Below are 20,979 nucleotides of genomic sequence, written 5' to 3'. Positions count from 1 at the left end.
TGTAAGAGGTAAGTTATCCTATTCCTACCCCTATGCCATTGGAACCAGTAAAATCACAAAAGCAAATTTATAAAAAAAAAAAAAAAAAGAACAAAGCCAAACTCTCGAACACTGCATGATGTAAATGTATCGATCTTCTCAACCATATGCAAAGTTAAAAACATTATAAATACAAATACAAATAAAATAAAAATGGTGATCAGAAAAGGAAAAGTGAAAGCCAACAAACAATTAGGCAATGATGCAAAATCCATGGCTACTTTTGTACCCCATCCCAATCCCATCATTCTCCTATCAATTCCTTCCTCCTCTCAACAAAAAGAGTAATATGGGGTCTCAATCATCAATGTCAGGCTCACCAAAAGCAAATCGCACACATTTTCATTTTTCTTACCGGCATAAAAACAATAAAAAATTAAGTCTCATTTATTTTATTACTTCGAATCATATTTAAATTTTTATTAAGGGTTTTCTTAAAAAAAAAAAAAAAAATCAATCAAATTGAATCTCTCTAGCGTTTCAAGTCCTCCAAATGCACGTGATCCTACTCAGAACCCTCGGATCCAAGCTGCAGTGCTCAAGAAATTAAACTTTTATCACGAGAGACGATGAGGAGTATTATTTGGTACTCAAGGCTTTGACTTAGCTTGATTAAGCTTTGATAATGATGCATCAACTTAAGTTATAATAATTAATCTCTTATGCTAATTGCCTAGTTAATGATGTTTTGGGGTGAATAAGTTTTACTCTACCATTGCAACTGATGAAAGCCATTAAGATAATTTAAGGCCCGTTTAATTGTATTGATTCGAGTTTTTAATTTAAGTTGAGATGTGACTTTATGTAGTAAAAAAGTTAGATGTGACAGTTTTTAAGAGTATTTTACTATAACAAAATTCAAATTTTAAACTCAAATTAATAAAATAAAAAGAATCTTAATATGCTTCATTACTAGACGACGTTAAAAAGACGCTAATGAAGTATTATTCTCACTTCATCGGTGCAAAGAGCGTTATTGGATTTAGAATAATAATCTTTCTTTTGCAAATAAATAAATAAATAAATACAATGTTCGGCCAAACGATTACTTGGTGCATGCTGATTGGAGATTAAGAAAAACAGTTGTGATTTGCTTTCCATCTCAAGTAAAACTTATAGTACTTTCAATGTTTGAAGGAATAAAGAAAAAGAAAAAGTAAAACTAGTAGAACAAACAATTGATTGTCAATCAAAAGCGTTGTAAAGAAGACATCTAGTCAACTTTTTTTCCACCTTAAAGTTTCTTAAAGAAAAATCCCAACTCCATTTATTCCCCATCCTTTTGTGTTTTAAATTTACCTCTAAGGCTACTTTCATATCCGCACTGCCTTTGATGAAGATTTCAATGAAAGTATGGATATCCTAAATAATTAAACGATAATCTTTTGTTAAAGGGTACGATTGATAAAAAAAATAATATTAATGATGGGTCACGGTAATAAATGCTATCTTAGTGCTTATTATGCCCGCCAAGATCCATCTCCAACCTTTATATCATAGGCATGCCATCCAAAAGTATAAGTTGACCACTATGTGGAATAGGCCAATAAGCACAAAGTCTTGGGAGATCTGACAATAATCTTAAGAAAATGTTATCTAATCTCATACAAAACTTTATGATAATTACATTTTGCCTTATGAAAGTGAAGGGTCTACATGCAAATGTTGCATTTTATATTGTAGTCTAGTAATATTGCTCGATGTGAACTTTATAACTTAATTGTTGAGCTACATATCCTTACAGACTAATTTTTTAACTTTTTTTTGTTGTGACATCCAGTTAAAATCATATCAGATTAAAAAAATATACAAAATAAATAAATTTTAATATAAATTTAACGGTTAAAAAAATTTATTTTTAAATAGACTATCAGGAAAAAAGCGCTAACAATAGAAGGAGGGAAAGGAAAAATGTCGACATTAAAAGGGGTAAAAAAAAAAAAAAAAAAAAGAGGAAACAAAAAAAACTTGTAAGACTTGGGGTTGTGTTCTAATATGTTCCAAACACCCACAGTCATGTTAATGACCTCACACTAAGACTGTCGACCAAGTGGTTAAAGATTGTTGGAGAAGAAGACCACCACGTGTCAAGAATTGTGGCCCCACCCAACGACGGCCCATCAACTGATGAGGACCATTGAATTGCTCAGTTGGTGGGGCGTCCCCTACCCAATTTATATATATTATAAGAAGTTTGGTGAAAGGCTCTATCAAAAACCTCTCATAAACACTAATAGCAAAAAAAATCCTCTCCTCTTTTGGCCTTTGCTCAACTTATTTAGCTCCAATGCTAACCTTCAATCTTCTTTTTTAAGCTTTAAGAGATCTTGACATTAACATAATAAGAGAGAAAATGGGGAAAAAAAAAAAAAAGTCTTTTGGATTTGGGTTGTGAGAGCAATTCAAAAGTAGACCCCTGTCTTTATTAGACAAATTATTATTTTTTATTTTTAAACAATTCAGGCTTTGAAAAAAAAAAATCTATAATAATACGCATAGACCCTCTTATAAATTCCTCATCACTTACTCAAAAATCTCACCTCAAAAGTCCACTCTCTCTTTACTACTCCTGCTACTGCCACTTCTTCTACTGCTGCTACTACTACTAATACTCTGTTTTCTTCCTTTCTTTTTGTCTCTCAATAAATCTGGTTATAATGGTGGCGAAGAAGCCGAGAATCGTGATAATCGGAGCTGGAATGGCGGGGCTGACGGCGGCGAACAAGCTCCACACTTCCTGTTCTCCGGCGGCGGCGTTCGAGCTCGTGGTGGTGGAGGGAGGATCTCGGATCGGCGGCAGGATAAACACGTCGGAGTTCGGCGGCGACAGGATCGAGATGGGCGCCACGTGGATCCACGGCATTGGCGGGAGCCCGGTCCACGAAATCGCCCGTGAAATCCACGCGCTGAGCTCCGACCAGCCGTGGGAGTGCATGGACGGCTCGTCGGAGGACCCGGCCCGGTTCACCACCGTCGCCGAGGGCGGCTTCGAGCTCGACCGGTCCCTCGTCGAACCGGTCTCCACACTCTTCAAGTCCCTCATGGACTACGCCCAGAAGAAAACGGTCGACCACAATGACTACTATAAAATTGCTTGCAAGTCTTCAAACGTTTTTCCCTCCACTAATGGCAGTCTCAGCGTCGGTTCTTTTCTGAGAAAAGGACTCGAGTTGTATTGGGGTTCGAAAGAAAAAGAAGAAGAGGAGGTTTTGGGGTACGGGAATTGGAACAGAAAGTCGTTAGAAGAAGGGGTTTTTCGAGTCCATGAAAACACCCAGAGAACTTACACTTCCGCCGGTGATTTGTTCACTTTGGACTACGTCACCGAGAGCGAATACCGTATGTGCTCAGGTGAGGAGATCACCATAGCAAAAGGGTATTTGAGTATAATTGAGTATCTGGCTTCTGCTCTACCACCTGGCTTGGTTCAGCTTGGGAAAAAGGTCAAGCAAATTGAGTGGCAGATTGAGAAGAATGGCTTGGAAAATGGCTATGGAAGCAGTGATAACGATAGTGAATATAATGATAGTAATAGGCCTGTGAAGATACACTTCTGTGATGGGTCTACTATGGTGGCTGATCATGTTATTGTGACGGTTTCATTGGGTGTGCTTAAAGCCGGTGTCCAAGAGAGCGGAAATATGTTCAATCCTCCTTTGCCTTGTTTCAAGACTGAGGCGATACAAAGGCTTGGTTTTGGTGTTGTCAACAAGTTATTTGTGCAGCTCAACAACAACAACAACAACAACAACAAGAGCAAGAACGACTTTCCATTTCTACAAATGGTGTTTCGCAAGGCGGATTCGGAGCTTAGGGAAGAGAAGGTGCCGTGGTGGATGAGGAAGACTGCTTCTATGTTCCCAATTTATGAGAATTCCAATGTGCTCTTGTCTTGGTTTGCCGGCAAGGAGGCTCTTGAGCTTGAGTCATTGAGGGATGAGGAGATCATAGGCGGCGTTTCGGCGACGATTTCTAGCTTCTTGGCCAAACCCCACGACAAGTTGTTGTGCAATGGGAATGGGAGTTTGGAGGAGGAGGAGAAGAACAAGTGGTATGAAGTGAAAGTGAAAAAGGTTTTGAAGAGCCAATGGGGAAATGATCCTCTCTTCTTGGGGTCTTATAGTTATGTTGCGGTCGGGTCGAGTGGAGATGATTTGGACAGAATGGCTGAGCCATTGCCGAGAATTGGAAGCCATGAATCTGCTAATTCACCTCCACTTCAGCTTCTGTTTGCTGGGGAAGCAACACACAGAACACATTATTCCACCACTCATGGAGCTTACTTTAGTGGTCTTAGAGAAGCCAACAGACTTCTCCAACATTATCACTGTGTCGGGGTTTAATGAATTTTAGGCCTTTTTTGCTTTTTTTTTTTGGAACATTTATTGCTATGATATTATTTTCATTTCCATCTACAATTTCTTTGTGTCTTTCTCTCTGTGAAGCTGGTGAGAGTGAGGGGAAAAAGAAAAAAGAAGTAAAATTAGGATGAGACACAGAAATTGGGGACATTTTTAGGTGTATTTTCATGCTGAACTAAAACAAGTATCCTTCTTTAAAAAATATATATATTGCCCCCTTTCTCTTTGTATGTGAGTAGTGGTATAGTTTTCTTTTCTGATTGAAATCTTATTATTAATCATCAAGCCAAAAAAACACGCTAGTGATTGTGTTTTTTTGACATTGGACTGTTTCAAAGTTTAGGAAGTACAAACAAACCCAAGTAAGCTTTGGATACCACCCACCCTCTCTCTCTCTCTCTCTCTCTACCAGGTGTTCTTGTTTTGGTTTTGGTTCCCTCTCTCTCTTCACCAGGTGTTCTTGTTTTGGTTTTGGTTTTGCCCAAAAGGACAGGATCCGACAAACCTGGCTCTTTCCAGCTAGGAGTCTCCTCAGCACTTCCTTTCCAGCTTATGGCAATTTGTGCTCTTGTATGCAAACAAAGCCCCTAAACACTTCCAACAGAGAATTCCAAGGCACCCTTTTGATGGAGATTGAAGAGCCCAAGCCATGAGACAAATTGGGACAATCAATGAGCTGGCCTAAGTTTTGTAATTCACATTGGAGTTGGAACATACCCACCCAATTCTTGGGTCCCATCTTTTTGTGCTTCATTGGGCTAAAGATGCGGGTCAATCAGACCACTAGACCACTACCAAATTGTCATTAACTCTACTACTAAAGGTAGTGTTGCTGTTAGGATACCTTTCATAATTTTTTCACCAAGCATGATGAGTTTAAGATTTATGAAACGTTTTGTTCATAGATTTATAACCATGCTTTATGACTCTGATTTTTAAAATTTAAATTTTTTATGAAAGAAAAATCCATGTAGAAAATAAAAAATCATGATTCAGAATTAGAGACGAACACTTAAAACAAACATCTCACTAATGTTCTAAATCTCTACTTTGAGGTCTCTGATGATATTGTGCATGATGCTAAGCTTGTGATGATGGAAGTGAAATTGATCCAATCGCTAGGAATGGACCAAGTCGTTTCCGATTTTTAGTGAACACATGAAATATGTGATAGATGAAGAGGATTGGGTTAAGATGAGGCCAATAATCTTTTTTTTTCTATAGCTAAAAAAAAATTGTATTTGAGTGTTATACAGAACCAGAGATGCTAATGTCTATCTTGGTTGCTTTTGCTAACTTCTTTTTTTTTTTTTTTTCTCAGAAATCCCTCTTGATCTGACCCGTCAAGGACCATACCACATTATCTTTGCACATTAGATAGGTGTCATGTGCCAGACACATACCCAAGAGGGGTTTTGATTTCTCTACAGTGCAAAACCATACGCTTTAGTAGAGACAGAAAATGATTGTCCACAATCAACACTAACAACCTAGGTATATAACAGGTACTCTGTCCAAACATGTTTATCTACCACATTAATCCACTCCCAGCCGTCGGATGGGAGATCCCGGGACTAATCAGTGGTTTAAGATGACCTCCAAGAGGATCCACGAGCCTTAGGGTCCGTTTGCTTGGAAGTATTTTTTGTTACGGTATTTTCTCTCAAACTTATGAATTGAACGGGACCAGGTGCCATTAATAAATGCCTCTGTCTGTATCTTTCATAACCATCAGAAGAACAGAGAAGATCATACGGATCATATGATCATCTAAAGGCTCTTCTATTATCTGCTCATCTTTTTATTGTGCTTGCCTTGGGTTGTTTTCCAGGCTATCTATTTTGCAACCATTGTATGGTCAAATCATGTGCAATTCATAGAGACTCTATTATTGTAAACATCCTTTTTTTTTTATAAATAATAATATTAAAAAAAAAAAAGAGGAAGGAAGTAGAATGGCCCACTTGCTGTCTCTTTTTGCCTCTTTGATGATATTGCGTATCACACAACGATCTGTGAACAATTCATTGTCTCATTCATAAACAAACAAATGAGAATCTCCATTCTCTAACACCTTCCCACCCCACCCACTGGCTAATCGAACATGTTAATTACTCAACTTGACCATCTTTTCCCCTCTAATCAATCATTACTCATATATAACTTTATTAATGATAGTGAATTATTGGTTAATGAATTCTGATTATCTAGAGCAAAGTTAAAGGTTTGAGAAGTTTTAGCCCAATTCTTAGCTCAAAGTCTTAAGCCATTTTATTTGCCTCGCTTTCTGTTTATTCAGTTTAGATGGATAAACTAAACCCACTTTGCTTTTTTTCTTCCCAATGTGAATCTCGTTGTCTTCCACCTCTGAATAACACTTATATTTTATCTTTAAAATGTCTAGCTTTTTTGACAAAACGATTTGCGCTTGCTTTTGTTTTTTTTGGCAAATATTGGATTAGGAGTCCTAATGACGTATTAGCAGCTGTCTTCTCTGCTTTATTCTTTCCAAATGAAAGTAGCTTTTTCTAATCCCTAGAGAACCAATGATGTCCGCAGAGAAGATGGCTGATTTAAGAAAATTATCATATTGGTATCTAACACGTTGCTTTAAAAAGGAAGGGAAATAATATAAATTATACTTTTATAGCCTTTAACTTTTTTTTAGTTGAATTAAAAGGAATCATATGAACAGTAGATGATGTACTCAAATAATTTATATTTTTTTTTGAGTTTGCATTACCGACTCATGTTTGCATTTGTCATGCAGTGGATTGTTTATATACTTTGCTCAACATTGTGAGAATAATTTGAGCTCAAAATCTTATTAAAAAAAAGAAGCTCAAAATCTTATTAAAAAAAAAAGAATGATGTTGCTACTCGAGCTCAAAATCTTATTAAGAAAAAGAACGATGTTGCGAGCTCAAAATCTTATTAAAAAAAAAGAATGATGTTGCTACTCGAGCTCAAAATCTTATTAAAAAAAAGAAGAAGGATGTTGCTACCCCATTAAATGATCAATTCGCGGTGGTTCATAGTCTTTAACTAAAATAACAGCCTAGTGACCTATCTAATTATTTTTTTAGTGAGGGAATCTATAGCGGTAGAGTGAGGGCAATACATAGGGTCTATAGAAGCTTCACCTTTTTCTGGAGAAACTGATTAAATACCACTTAATGCCCCAACTGAAATACGATCTTGTGTCCAAGTCCAACAATGACATTTTACAACAAATAATGCAAAAAAGCAACAACCAATATATATATATATATATACATATATGTATGTGTATATATATAGTCTTGGACCTGTCTGTCTTTGACAGCAAATTTCAAAAAACACCATCTTCTTTGGATTTGTCCTGCTGGTACAAATGGTCCAGCGCCACTGAACCAAGTTAGAAAAACTACCAGTAGAAAACAAAAATTTATTACCTGAAGTCACATTGGCTTTGTGTAGTTTCATGTAATTGTCATGGGAGGGGAAAAAAAAAAAAAAAAAAAAAAAAAAAAAAAAAAAAAAAAAGAAAGAAAGAAGAAGAGAGTTGCAGGTAATAACTAACAATAAGTTGGGGGGGTGTTGCAAGTAACTTGGGAATCGCATCAGACAAGGCTATTGGATGAATGGTCTATTAGTCGTACCATGTACCATCCTTTCGTGTTTCCCCTTCTTGGAAAACACCTATTCCTTTTGCACTTTTCTTGTTTGTTTTTGCTTTTCCTTTTACCCCTTGCCCTTTAGTGGTTAGTAGTTTCTCTCTCTCAGTTTTTTTTTTTTTTTTTTTTGTTTTTTGATTAGGAAGTTATACGTAGTTAACCCATAATTTAGAACTTGTTTTTTTTTTGTTTTTTGTTTTATGTTTTTGTACTAAGAAGTATAGAAACGTGACTATAGACACCTCACACGTTTAAAATTATCAGTATTGAGTCATAATTATTTACGTAAGAAGATAAAATGTGTCGTCTCAACCGCATTAAATGTTAATATGTTAAACCAATAATCCTAAATTGACCCAAACCAGTTGAGAGTAAACCTAATATTACTAGACTACCGGGGTAGTGTGTTTCTTTTTCGTTTTTTTTTTTTTTTTTTGGTTTTCTGATTAGGAAGTTATACGTAGTTAACCCATAATTTAGAACTTGTTTTTTTTTTGTTTTTTGTTTTATGTTTTTGTACTAAGAAGTATAGAAACGTGACTATAGACACCTCACACGTTTAAAATTATCAGTATTGAGTCATAATTATTTACGTAAGAAGATAAAATGTGTCGTCTCAACCGCATTAAATGTTAATATGTTAAACCAATAATCCTAAATTGACCCAAACCAGTTGAGAGTAAACCTAATATTACTAGACTACCGGCTTAGTCATGAGTTTTTTTATCAACTGAATGCATTGATTCTTCAAAAGGAAAAAAAAATAATAACAAACTCTATGAGTTGGCAAAACCCGAGTTAAGTGAGTCAATTTTTTGTGCCCACTTAGTGATAATTTTAGGGTTAATTTAGTTTGCTAATTTAAGTTTTTAATTCGAGTTAAAATGTAACTTTATACGGGAGTTTTTTATTATAGTAAAAAAGTTAAATGTGACGAATTCTGAAATTTTTTTTACTGTAATAAAACTCAAATTTTAAATTTGAATCGGTATAATAAACGAGACCTAATTTCAGCCTCCAGGTTTGTCCTAGTCCAATTGTGTTTCGGTCACGTTTTTGGATCCATTTAGTTGCAAACCAAACTTGATTGGGACGACTAAAAGAAAAAGATCAGAGTTTTGCTAATTGGTATAAAAGAATTGAAGATTAGATTAATGAAGTACCATTTGCTACGATCAATTACAAACACTGCTGTCCTTAAAAACTGCCCCTTCTTTTTTTTTTTTTACTTTCTTCTCCGTCCTTTTCTTTGGCAGATTGCAAGATTCATTGAAAATTCTTGTAGATTTTCTTGTTATACTTTAAGAGTCCTGAATTGACCTTCCAAGTTCGTCTTACTACGTGTCACTGTATAAGTGTTATATACACCTGCATAAGCACGTGACCATTTTAGACTGCATAGATCAATCATATACAAATAAACACACACACACACACATATATATATATATATATATGAGTTAATTTCAATAATAACACTTGTAAATAAATTATTATTAATTTTAACATTACTTTTATATATTTTTATAATTAGTATCGTCATGTTAATAAAAGTGAGACTATACTATTTTTATTTGAGTTAAAATGATAATTGTGCTCTATTTCAGTTTTAAAGCCTTGAATATATATTATGAAGCATTTTATAATTCAAATATTCAAAGTAGAAAAATGAGGAGGAGAACGTACGCGGGTGTGCACAGAGACTAAGAAAACCCAACGACTACCACTGTCTACCACCTTGAGCACCGACAAACCCACGACAGTGAAAACCCACGACATCGAGAACCCACGCAATCACGCGACGAGAACCGACGAACCTTCGCCGGAGAAATCAACGCCTAAACCTCTTCGTCGGAGAAGAACGAACCGAGGAAACCTCACCCTCTTCGCTGAAGAAATCAGCCACAAAACAGATGAGGTCAATGGCGGATTCCAAGACAAAGGTGAAAACTTTGTTGGCTTTTCTTGTTTATTTGTTTTTTTTCTTATGTATTTATTGTTTTATTTTCTTTTACCATTTTCTGTCATCTTAGAAGAAAAGAAAGGCTTTGGAAGAGGAGATAAAAGCAGATAAAGTTAGTTATTTGAAAATTTTAGGGGTCATTGGATTGTCATTGTGCTACTTATTTAGTCTGTGACTCTACCTGATAGCCGGTCATATCATTATGACCGCTTGGTAATTTTATTATGACCGGTCATAAGACATGCACATTGTGCGGTCATAGTAATATGACTGACGGTCATAATTACTATGACCGCCCATTAGGCAGGCAGGTGCATAGTGCGATTGCCTGATTGATGAGCCCGCGGTCATAGTATTATGACCCTCGACCATAGTAATGTGACCGCACAATTGTGAGGCTCATAGTGCGACTGCCTGTTTGATGAGCCTGAGGTCATAGCATTATGACCTAGGGTCATAGTAATGTGACCGCACAATTGTCAGACTCTTAGTGTGTCAGTCATAATACTTTTTTATGGGATGACCGTCGGTCATAGTACTATGACCGAATAATTGTCAGATTTTTAGTGTGCCAGTCATAGTACATTGGTTAACAACTTTATTTACTTTCTTTTTTTTTGTATTTATTGTTTTTTTTTACCAATTTTTGTCATCTTAGAGGAAAAAAAAAACTTTGGAGGAAGATAAAGCAAATACTAAGAAGGTCAGTTAACAATTACAGGTAGAATGTGACATCATAGTCAGACGATATCTTCACAGGACCTTCTCCATCTTCAACAACATAACTTAAGGATAAACTTTTTCCTTGTAGCTGAATCCCAAGCACATTTCTCACCAAATCTATAAGACCAATATAAGTTGTGTTGGTGGGGACCAATATCCTATTCATTTCACAACTGACGTATCTCGAAGCATGGTCCCAATGTCCATTGTACTTGATGAAGACGTTCAATCCAACAGTCATTCTTAAATAATTTTAAAAAGAATAACTGTTAGTCAACATGCAATTACTCTTAGTCGGCATAGAGTCAATAGAAATGACCAGTCATAACACTGTGTAATGGCCGGTCATAAGGCAATCATAGTGTGCCAGTCATAACACTATGACTGCCTTATGGACGATCATAATGCTATGACAGGACTATGACCGATCATTTTGACTCATATTGTTATAAATTGACTCATAAACAATGACTCATACTGTTATGACTGATTGGTCATAGTATTATGACCAGACATATAACACTATGAGTCACAATACTATGACTCCCAAGGTCAACTATGTCTTTGACGTGGTGATCGTTACAATCAGTTTACATATCAATAATAAACCATCCAAAATCTCAAATTAACGAAGGATAGTATCAATTCTTATCACATTAAGTTCAACCCAGTCATGTTTTTCGAGTTCTATGTACTAAGTCTCCCGAAAAAATAAATTTAAAAAGAAAAAACAAAAGAAAACAAAAAAATTGTGTGCAAACCTCAATCTGGTGCACAACCGGAGTATTGCCGACGAGGAAATGAGGGCGTAGGGAAGAGAGAGACTGAGTAGAGAGAGAGGCCAAACTTGAGAGAAAGAGAGAGAGAGAGAGAGAGTTGAGAGTCTCATTGAGGTGCTTTTAAATGATAATTTTGACCTAAGTCATTTTACTTCACACTGCTGACATGACAATGCTAGTTGTGAACGTATACAAAAATGATGCTAAAATTAATAATAATTTATTAAGGAGTGTTATTATTAAAATTAATCCTATATATATATGTGTGTGTGCGTGATAGTCTAACGGTAATCACACACTTGATTTTTAGTTCATTACAAAATATAAAGTGTAAATCCCGCACCCTAATTTAAATACAGATGTATTCCTAAATTAGAGAGGGGGGAGGCAGGGAGGGAGGGAAGGAGGGAGAATTGTTAGAATATAGAAATCACAAGTATAGACTTAGTTTTTAAGTACCTTAAGGTCTGAAAAACATTAAAGCAGAATTAGGGGTTTAATTATATGTACAAAACAGACCCTTCGATTTTCAAGGGAATTTTAATCTGACACGTTATAAGACCATTCAAGTTTGTACAATCCCCAATTATATTGCAACATCATGACCTACGCCCAAAATTTGTTCAGACGAGAAGCAGACATTAGGAATTTGGATGGGACACTCCAAAATCCTTTCTAAACAGAATATAGCCCATTATCACTTTAGGACAGTTCTTGGATCTGCTATACTTAAAACTTGTGGTTCTTGGCCAACTTCTTATATAAATATCAATTCTACTAAGAACTATGATTTTACCATTTGCTAATTCTTCACCTCAAATTTTACTCATATTCTGTTGCACTTGGTCTGCAATATAGCAGAAGTAACCTTGGTTTCTTAGGATGCATAAATAAAAGAAAGAAAAGATTTGGATGTCCCCAAAATGAAAAGTTGTAAGAAGAATATTTTCCCTACAAAAACACAAATGAAGGTGAAAGTTCTTTACAGTTAAATACTAGAATGATTGTGTCTGTGAATTGATAGTAATGGCAGACATTTCATATTTACCTTTTTTTCCCCCCTCATTTGTTCTTATTATTACAGCGCAACGAAAGAACCATTTCCTTATACTCAGTGTCCCCATCAACTTTCAAAAAAGATTGAAATCTTTAGCAATAATCCATGCATGTTTGTCCCTTAGCTCAGCTATGGTCAAAATATGTGTGCCACTGAGATATTTTACACTCATCATGACATGATCTTTTTTCCAACAAAAATTCATCAATCCTTTTGTATTGTCCTTCTCATCAAAGAAATCCCAGTTGGATCACCACCTTGCTCTTCAAACACAACCAATAGGTTACCTTTCGGGCGCAGCCATGAGCGCGGGACGTGGTACCTGATATCATAATTCACAAGGTTCATTAAACTTGTTACATGGGACATTTTTTGGCACATTGTAATAAATTGCATTGTATTATAATTTAGTGCCAGTATAGTTCACTTTTTGGTATCAGATATATTGATTGATAAGAAAGATGAAAGATGTGCCATTTCACCATTTCTGGGAGGCATCTCCGCAACCACGTAGGCATTTGTTTTCAAGGAAGGTTCCGGAGTAACTGCATTGACTGCAGCCACCGGATGCTTTGTGTGCAGGCCAGTGCCGTCCGATGCTTTGACCATTTATCCATATTTGACCTTTTCCCATGCTGCTCATATCTAGAGCTAGTGGATCTTTGCCTTCTGGCGCATCAAATATGGTCTAGAAACATGACACCGTAAATTAAAGATTCCTATTAGAACTTGGAAATTTTGAATTTTCCGAGTCATGAACAGGCATTAGTTGGCTTAGCAATGGGATGGTTTTCACCTTGTACCATGTTAAGGCCTGCTCTTTACGCACTGATGATCCTTTAGCCCACTTGACAGAGGAGCTTCCCTTGAATGAATACAGGCCTAATGTTTCGCCTTCTAGACCAGTCTGCGCAGAGTCAGAGCCAAAAGCAAGTGATTAACTTGCATATGTTATATTTAGTATGTATTATACGTTATATTTATTCTCACAAACGTTATATTTACTATGTATTATATGCATTTTTTTTGTTGAGTGTGTGAAGATTATTTTATGAGAGCCGTAAGGTATGCGATTCTCTTGTAATCTTTTTCTTCATCAACGTGGATGTCACTCTTATACTAAGTAAGGTTGAATCGCTATATATCTTTGTGTGTGCTTTCTCATCTTTCTTTTATATTATTGCTAACGCTGGTTAACAAAGGATTAGAGCTATAATCCGTTGCATTTTCAACAAACATTTTCTTGACTTCCAAGTCTATTCTCTTGGATTATTTGTATTAGCTCACACAATAAAGAATACTTCAAAATTTTCCAATTTGCTGGCTTGCTGCCATGATCAAAGGGAAAACACAAAGAAGAAACCTTTTTCTCCTTGAACTTCCTTAAATATCTAATAGAACATTTATCAGCAAAAAAAATCCTAAGGTGACAAACCTTATAGGACCACTTCCATTTAGAGAAGTCCAATGTTCTCCCACTTAAGCCCTCCAATGTCACTGGCCCAAGAACACCAACATTCCATTTCTCAAAATGCAGGCCAACATTCTGAAATTGATCAATTATGAGAGTTTGAGTAGAGAAGACTAAGATATATATGACATGAAAAGTGCCTAGTAAATCCAATAGAATACTCAAAGGAATAAGCATATTGGAGATATGTAAACCGACCGGGAGACCAACAGTGACACTTAACAAGGAGATCTTGTTAATACCAGCTTTCAAAGTCACCTTGTCACTAAACTTTAACTTAGGATTTGCAAGTCTCCCATAAGCAGTCCCTGCCAATATAATACAAAATGATAAGTAAAACAAAGAAATGTGCTTAATGTGTTTCATCGTTGACTTACTCTAAGCTAACCTGATAATTCACCATTGATGAAAACTTGCAAAGCATGGCCTGCTGATGAAACTTTAAGGATAGGAAAGTCTCCATAATTTAAAAACCCGTCATCTTTCCTTATATTGACACTGTTGCAGCAAGATATTACTCTTAATTGATTTGCATTGAAAAAAAAACCCAACAAAATTCATGTAAAATTGCTTACTTTGTTGTGTACCACAAATAATCTGAGGTATCTCTGGTAACATTTAGTTGTTCCAACAATCCATGAGCCACAAATGAATTCATGTCATCTGTGGAGGGAACTCCTTCAGTGTATGATTCCCAAGAGAATTTCTTTGCAAACTCCATCTTCACATCTAAGCTTGCAGCCCTAACCTACAATACATACATCCAAACTAAACATGTGGCACACTAAACTTCTTTGTGTTATTATTGTCACTTCTTCTCATGCAAAGAGATGTAGAATGTTATGAGTGGTAAGAATATTCTCACGTGCGGAAGCTGACTAATTATTTCTCATGTATCATACTTTGTGTTGAGCTGTGTCGAGCCTAATTATACTGTACACTTGTATTAGTATGACATAATATTTTTGTGCTATAAAAGGGGTTTTTGAGGGCAGCTGTTTCTTGTGAGATTGATAGAGGAGCCAAGCATCTCATACGATGATTTGAGAGGTCTAAGATCATATTCTACACTTTATTTAATATACAGTGAAAATCTGCACCGATAAAATAGACGTAGCACTCACATTTAGAGTGAACCACTATAAATCTCGTATGTGCTCTATTTATCGTTTTTCATTGCCTTATTATTGCTCTATAAAATATCAGAGATTAGGTTGTAACTCCTTACATACTTGTTGTTGGAAAAAATGGCTTATTAAGCCATTTTAAAGGCCCATTTTGAGGCCCATGTTTGAAAGGGGCCCAATAGGTTTTGAGACGGGTCTCGATGGATTTGCGTTCTTCGTCACGAGGAGATCGAAATCAAGTATTCATACACTCAAAATGGATTTTGGGTGAATAAGAAATTGATGGTCTAAGTATTGTTCCTAAAATGGCATATGTAGAAGGAAAATTGCAAAAGTCCCACATTGGCTAGGAGGGAAGCCAATGTGGTGTTTATAAGAGATTGCACTTTGAAACCTAGGTAAGCATGTATACTAGAGAGGCTCTCTCACGCGCAGGGGGGGGGGGGGGCGAATCACGGGCCCGGCGGGTTTGGGGCCTAATGTGTGCGGACACGAATGCTGGACCGAAAAACCCGTTCCGTGCGAGCTTACTTTTGCGATTTTTCTTTTGCTCTAGCCAAGACTTTCCAGCTTCCGTTTGGCATAAAGCAATGATGGTTAAAAACCATAATGAGACCTTAATGGTGATCAATGGAGGCAAACCGAATCAAGCTTTCATGGCTTCGGTTTTTCATCATCAAAAACTGAATTACTAGCCAGAATGTGGCCAGATTCACCATGGGAAATCAAAAAACGTTTTGGCTGGTTTTAATCACCATTATTCCGGGAATAAATCTGGGTTATTACACCATAATGTCTTGGTGTAACACCCAGATTTTGGAGCCTATATAAAGGCCAAAACTCCACATGATAGGAACACAATTTCTCACAATTCTCTTCTCCTCTTTTCGGTTCTCTCTCTGTCTTGGTTTGTTCCGGATTTCCTTGAGTAGTTCTTGTAGTTCGGTTTTGGTGATAGAGGAAAGATCAAGTTCTAGTTCGCCGGACGGTTCTGAAAGTGCATCGAGCTACCGTCGTTGTCGTTGTATCCTGGGAGATGGACGTCCAACGTAACCTCAAGCACACGCCGGAGGGGACGAATCTATTTTAAGGACAACGTGGTTCACGTGCCTCGACATTCATACAATTCCGTTTTCCGAATTCCATAGAAAGGTTGATTTCGGGTTGTAACAATTTTTCATTATTTTGTTATTCCTTTATTTTCTTGTTCTTCTTTGTATTTTCTATTATATTATCTAACACTTGTCATGTTCTAGCCAAAGAATTCAAGTCTGAATAACACGTTTATATATAAGCCAAAAGAAGCGTAAACATAAGCAGCAGTGTCCTAAAGAAAAATAGTAGAAAGCAGTTTTGTCTTTTCCTTACCCTTGCAGTGTTGAAAGTTGCTTCCTGGCAGTGTGGAAGAATGCTGATGGACCAAGGAGGAAGGCCATATTGTCTTCCTCTGAAGGTCACGTTAACAAAATATTGAGGGTCATAGTTTGCCAGGAATGCAGCACAAACCCCAGATTTGGTATTGAAAACATGAGCCTTGCAAATGAAAGAAACCGAAAAGAAAGGAATTCTCAATTTGAGTATAATAAGAATTGTAATTTTAGATAATTGACTGTAAAGTACAATTTTACAGTTTAGTCATTGTTAAGTTAGGAAACTGAATAGTAGAATACCTCTTGTTTTCTCCCAACGGACGTTCTCACGGGGTTTGCAGAAACTAAGGCTGGTTCGCATAGTCTAATGGTTGTGTGCAAGTCTCTTAAATGACTGTGCTTTGGTTCCCTTGTTAGTCCTGACATTAGCATAAAGGAATAAACTCTTCATGATAGTTAGAAAATACACATTACGAGAGACGTCCTAATATATTCACAAGTAAGCCAATTTTCATGTCCAGAGATACAATATGGCACTCACAATTAGCAGATGCGGTGTTATCTGCTAAAGGTAGTTTGTAAAATTCACATGCCTATCCTAGAGTGCAAGGAAAATTTGTTTTTCTAAAATGCCCTTTATGTGTGTTTCACTTGAGATGTAATGAACGATAAATTAGTGTAAAACTAACAAGTAATTTCTAAGACGGTGAAGGACCATCCATTTGTGCATCTCACTGCAAGGCTATATATACTTATATTCAGGAGAGAGAGAGAAAAATGTGTACTTGTGTGTGTCTTGAATTTCTTTTCCATCATAAATCATTAGAAAGGCTAGTTATCACCCATGATGACTATCACCACTATTTTTTAACTGGTCAAAGATTGACATGTAAGATCATGCAGGACCTTGTGTCATAATTAGTGGGTCCCAAACGTGACATGTGAATTTGTGATTGGTTGACATGGTGCGGTGACAATTAGTAAAGGAGCAATGCTATAGGGCCTTAGTGGTGCTTAGTACCACCCACTAATAGAAGGTGGGTCTCGCAGTGTGGAACCCACAAGTGGGGTTCATCTTCTATGAGTGATGGTGTTTAGCACCGGTGGTGCCCCTAAGCATTTTTCTTAGTAAAGCTAAGTAGTAATTTCATTTGACAAGTTTGAAACAAAGGCCTACTATGATAATTGTAGTAATAAAATAGGTTTTAAACACCAATAAAACTTAAACAGTTCATTTAGCCCAATGGGCTACACAGCATAGCTCTTGCTCTAAATATCATATCCATGTGCAACTAGGTCAAATGTGGCATGAAACACCTACTTTTTCTATCTAATCTAGTTATTATACAGACCCTTTAGACAAAATAGCAAGAACTAAAGTAGATTGTTATAAATCATCACCTACCATATTCATCAAGTGGTGCATCATAGTCATAGCTAGTGGCAATGAATGGGCCACCAGCTGTCCTACCAAAATTGGTTCCTCCATGATACTGAAAACAAGAAAGAGATAAAGAAAAAAAAAATGAAACCTTTACATATACATTGCAATAAATATGTATTGAATAAGTTTTGTCCCCCTTGAATAATTGAATGGATCAGCTTACCATATAATAGTTTATATATGAACCCTTGTTCTGTATGAATCTTGTCACTGCAAATGCCAAGTCTTCTACTGGTCTATAAGGTGCAGGACCACCAAACTTCAATAGCCTGGATGTAGACAATTGAAAACTAATGAATGCAAAATCCAAAAAATATATATGTAGAGAATGAGAAATTGTTGTCTGTACTAGTTAAAAATAAAAAAAAATAAAAAAAAAGACACCAGGTTTTTACCAGCCTGTCCATGCTTCTGTCCACATTTTGGGTTTATTGTCCCGGTTAGGTAAGAAGTTCTCACAATAGAAACCATTGCAGGAATTTATCTGCATACCAACAATGAAATAACTAATGAGCTTTAAAGAGGCAACTACTTCTACGGTTGTAGTAAATTAGACTAGACTGTGTTTTGGTAAATTTATATTTCTTAACCAAAAGAAGGGTTTTTTTTTTTATTTTTTATTTTTTATTTTTATGTTAACACTAAGTTGAGTTTATTACTATTGGATCAAGGGCATCTCCTTGCTTGCACATGACCCATGGTACTTCAGTTTTGAGCCCCACAGCCATGTTTGCTGACCATCTTGCATAAGATTTGCCAGCATCACCAAATGAATTTTCCACTATTTCATATTCATTCTCAATCTGCCACAAAATTGAAAGCATAATTTTGGACAAGTTTAGAATCATAACAACAATATTTCTAAAACAGCAAAAATAAATCATATAAGCTCTGCAAAAAAAAAAAAAGGAGGAAGAAGAAGAAAAGAAACTGGTTTTGATACCTGAGACAGAATAATGGGACCTCCTTGAGGTTCAAACAGGTTTTCTGACTTCATCATATTTACAATCTTTTGTGTGAACTTTTCCATTGCAGCCTTCAACATAGTTATATGGTACTTAAGTTTACCGCATTCCTAACAAAATAATGAACTAAAGACATGGAAAAAGAACTGAAAGTTATCTACCTTAAAAGGCTGATTATCTGTTCTAAACACAATACCAGGAACATACTTCAGCCATACAGGAAAACCCCTGATTGCAAAACTGGCTAATTCAGATAAAATTCAAAATATATATAAAAAAAGAAACATCATCAAAGCCTAAACTTTTGAATACTATAAGCATTACCCAAAGTTCCATTCAGCACACACATAAGGCCCAATGCGAAGATGAACATAAAGACCTGCTTTTTGTACCAATTTGATGAACTGAACTAGATCATACCTTCCCTCAAAATAGTACTGAAGAAACCAAAAAAAAAAAAAGAAAGGACAAATGTTATAGGCACTGTTGGAATAGAAATTAAGTACTAGTAAGTGAATTTTGAACCACCAAAGAAAAAAAAAAAAACAAAAAACAAAAAATGTATGTGAATCACTTTTCCTGGAGAAGGCTCATGTCCATTCCAAAACACATAGGTCTGTATGACATCCAACCCTCCATTTTTGGCCTTCTGAATAAGGTCAGGCCACATCTGAACCCATCAAACAACACACATTAACAATATATAAAAGCAATAACACATAAAAAGAACTAAACCATGAAAATATTCAAGAACATTATCCAAAAAAAAAAGAAAAAAAGTGAACCCATTTATCCAAATGCATGCATACCTCAGGAGTGCTTCTTGGGTAGTGAATGGAACCAGAGATAAGTATTCTTCTTCTGCCATTGATGATAATAGCTCTATTGTCATAAGACACTCTGGCTTCCACTTCAAAAACCCATGACAAACAGATTATTACCAACAAAAAAATCATCTTCTTTCTTAAAGCTGAAGCCATACTGACTTCTTAAAGCCTTACTAACAGAAAGAAAGAAAGATGAACTTTTGACTTTTTTTTTTTTGCCTCCTTCAGTTTTCTTTCTTATATTTTGCTGAGCCCTTAACGGCTTTTATACAAGCTAAGAAGCTTCCAAACATCTTATTCTTTCTTTTGCCCGAAAATCTAGAAAAGAAAATGTGTTTGATCAACTAAAATTAGTAAGAAATGAGTGAACACGTTTTTCTTTTTTCCTCATAAATGACGGGCCAAGACTTTTACCCGTCCATTGTGATTTGTCTTTTAACTCAGTTATTTAAGCTTTCAAGCAACAAAAAATATGCGAAATTAGAAAAGTTTCGAGTAAACTTATATAAATATCAGATTCCTACCTATCAATTATTAAGTTCTTGTTCACCTTCCAAAAGTTGAACGAGGGAATGTGAGAGGGGACAGTTTAACAAGATATGCTATTATTACTGCAATATTATGGAAGATGTAATTCTTATTCCTTCAGGAAAAAGTAATTTTTACTTTCTGAAAAGAGTAATTTAACACTAAAATCATTTTTCCAATAATAAGGTTGTAACTTGTATGACAACGTTTGTTTTGGTTGGTGACCACTGACATGTCAAAGGAATGTCGTTTCTTTCTTAAACGATATAAAATTTTAAAAACAATCGTCGTTTAATCATGTAAAACGACAACGCATTGCTATATGGATATGTACCAAAAAAGTTCCTTTGAACGACATCCAATTACGCAACAGAAGCGCATGTCGTTTTGGAATCTAAAGATAGTACATTTACAGCACAAACGACAGGTAAAAGACAGCGGATTTTGCCTGAAAACGGCATATTTTTACACAAAGCAAACTCCTAAAAGATGAGGACATTGTTTTGTTTGTTTTATTGAATGAAGATAAAGATGACGAAATCTTGTTTACCTTAAAGGAGTGCACACTTTTACGGAAAACGACATCGTATTCTTAACGTGTCGTTTTTATTCAAACGGCATCACTTTCAAGTTATAACGCGTCATGTCTCCTCAAACGACATCAAACTG

General features: G+C 35.9%; 2 protein-coding genes across 2 annotated transcripts; one reads left to right on the top strand and one right to left on the bottom strand.

Annotated features, from left to right (window-relative positions):
- Window positions 1–2,265: 2,265 nt before the first annotated feature.
- LOC21409897 (probable polyamine oxidase 5) lies at window positions 2,266–4,832 on the top strand. The gene has a single exon (XM_010091741.2). It carries the CDS (start codon window positions 2,697–2,699, stop codon window positions 4,380–4,382), a length of 1,686 nt encoding a protein of 561 aa, XP_010090043.1. The 5' UTR covers window positions 2,266–2,696; the 3' UTR covers window positions 4,383–4,832.
- Window positions 4,833–12,444: 7,612 nt separating this feature from the next.
- Window positions 12,445–20,004, bottom strand: LOC21409896 (beta-galactosidase 1). Its single transcript, XM_024161381.1, has 18 exons — window positions 19,765–20,004; window positions 19,530–19,625; window positions 19,280–19,392; window positions 19,117–19,183; window positions 18,934–19,026; window positions 18,650–18,793; window positions 18,386–18,474; window positions 18,154–18,259; window positions 17,952–18,039; window positions 16,847–16,965; window positions 16,545–16,709; window positions 14,625–14,797; window positions 14,438–14,547; window positions 14,248–14,357; window positions 14,014–14,124; window positions 13,375–13,485; window positions 13,061–13,266; window positions 12,445–12,900 (listed from the first exon to the last, which is right to left on the bottom strand). Exons 1-18 carry the CDS (start codon window positions 19,933–19,935, stop codon window positions 12,783–12,785), a joined length of 2,190 nt encoding a protein of 729 aa, XP_024017149.1. The 5' UTR covers window positions 19,936–20,004; the 3' UTR covers window positions 12,445–12,782.
- Window positions 20,005–20,979: the final 975 nt, after the last annotated feature.

This window comes from Morus notabilis, unplaced genomic scaffold (assembly GCF_000414095.1).
Source record: "Morus notabilis unplaced genomic scaffold, ASM41409v2 Scaffold329, whole genome shotgun sequence".
Taxonomy (NCBI): domain Eukaryota; kingdom Viridiplantae; phylum Streptophyta; class Magnoliopsida; order Rosales; family Moraceae; genus Morus; species Morus notabilis.
This window is presented reverse-complemented; position numbering and strand designations above follow the sequence as displayed.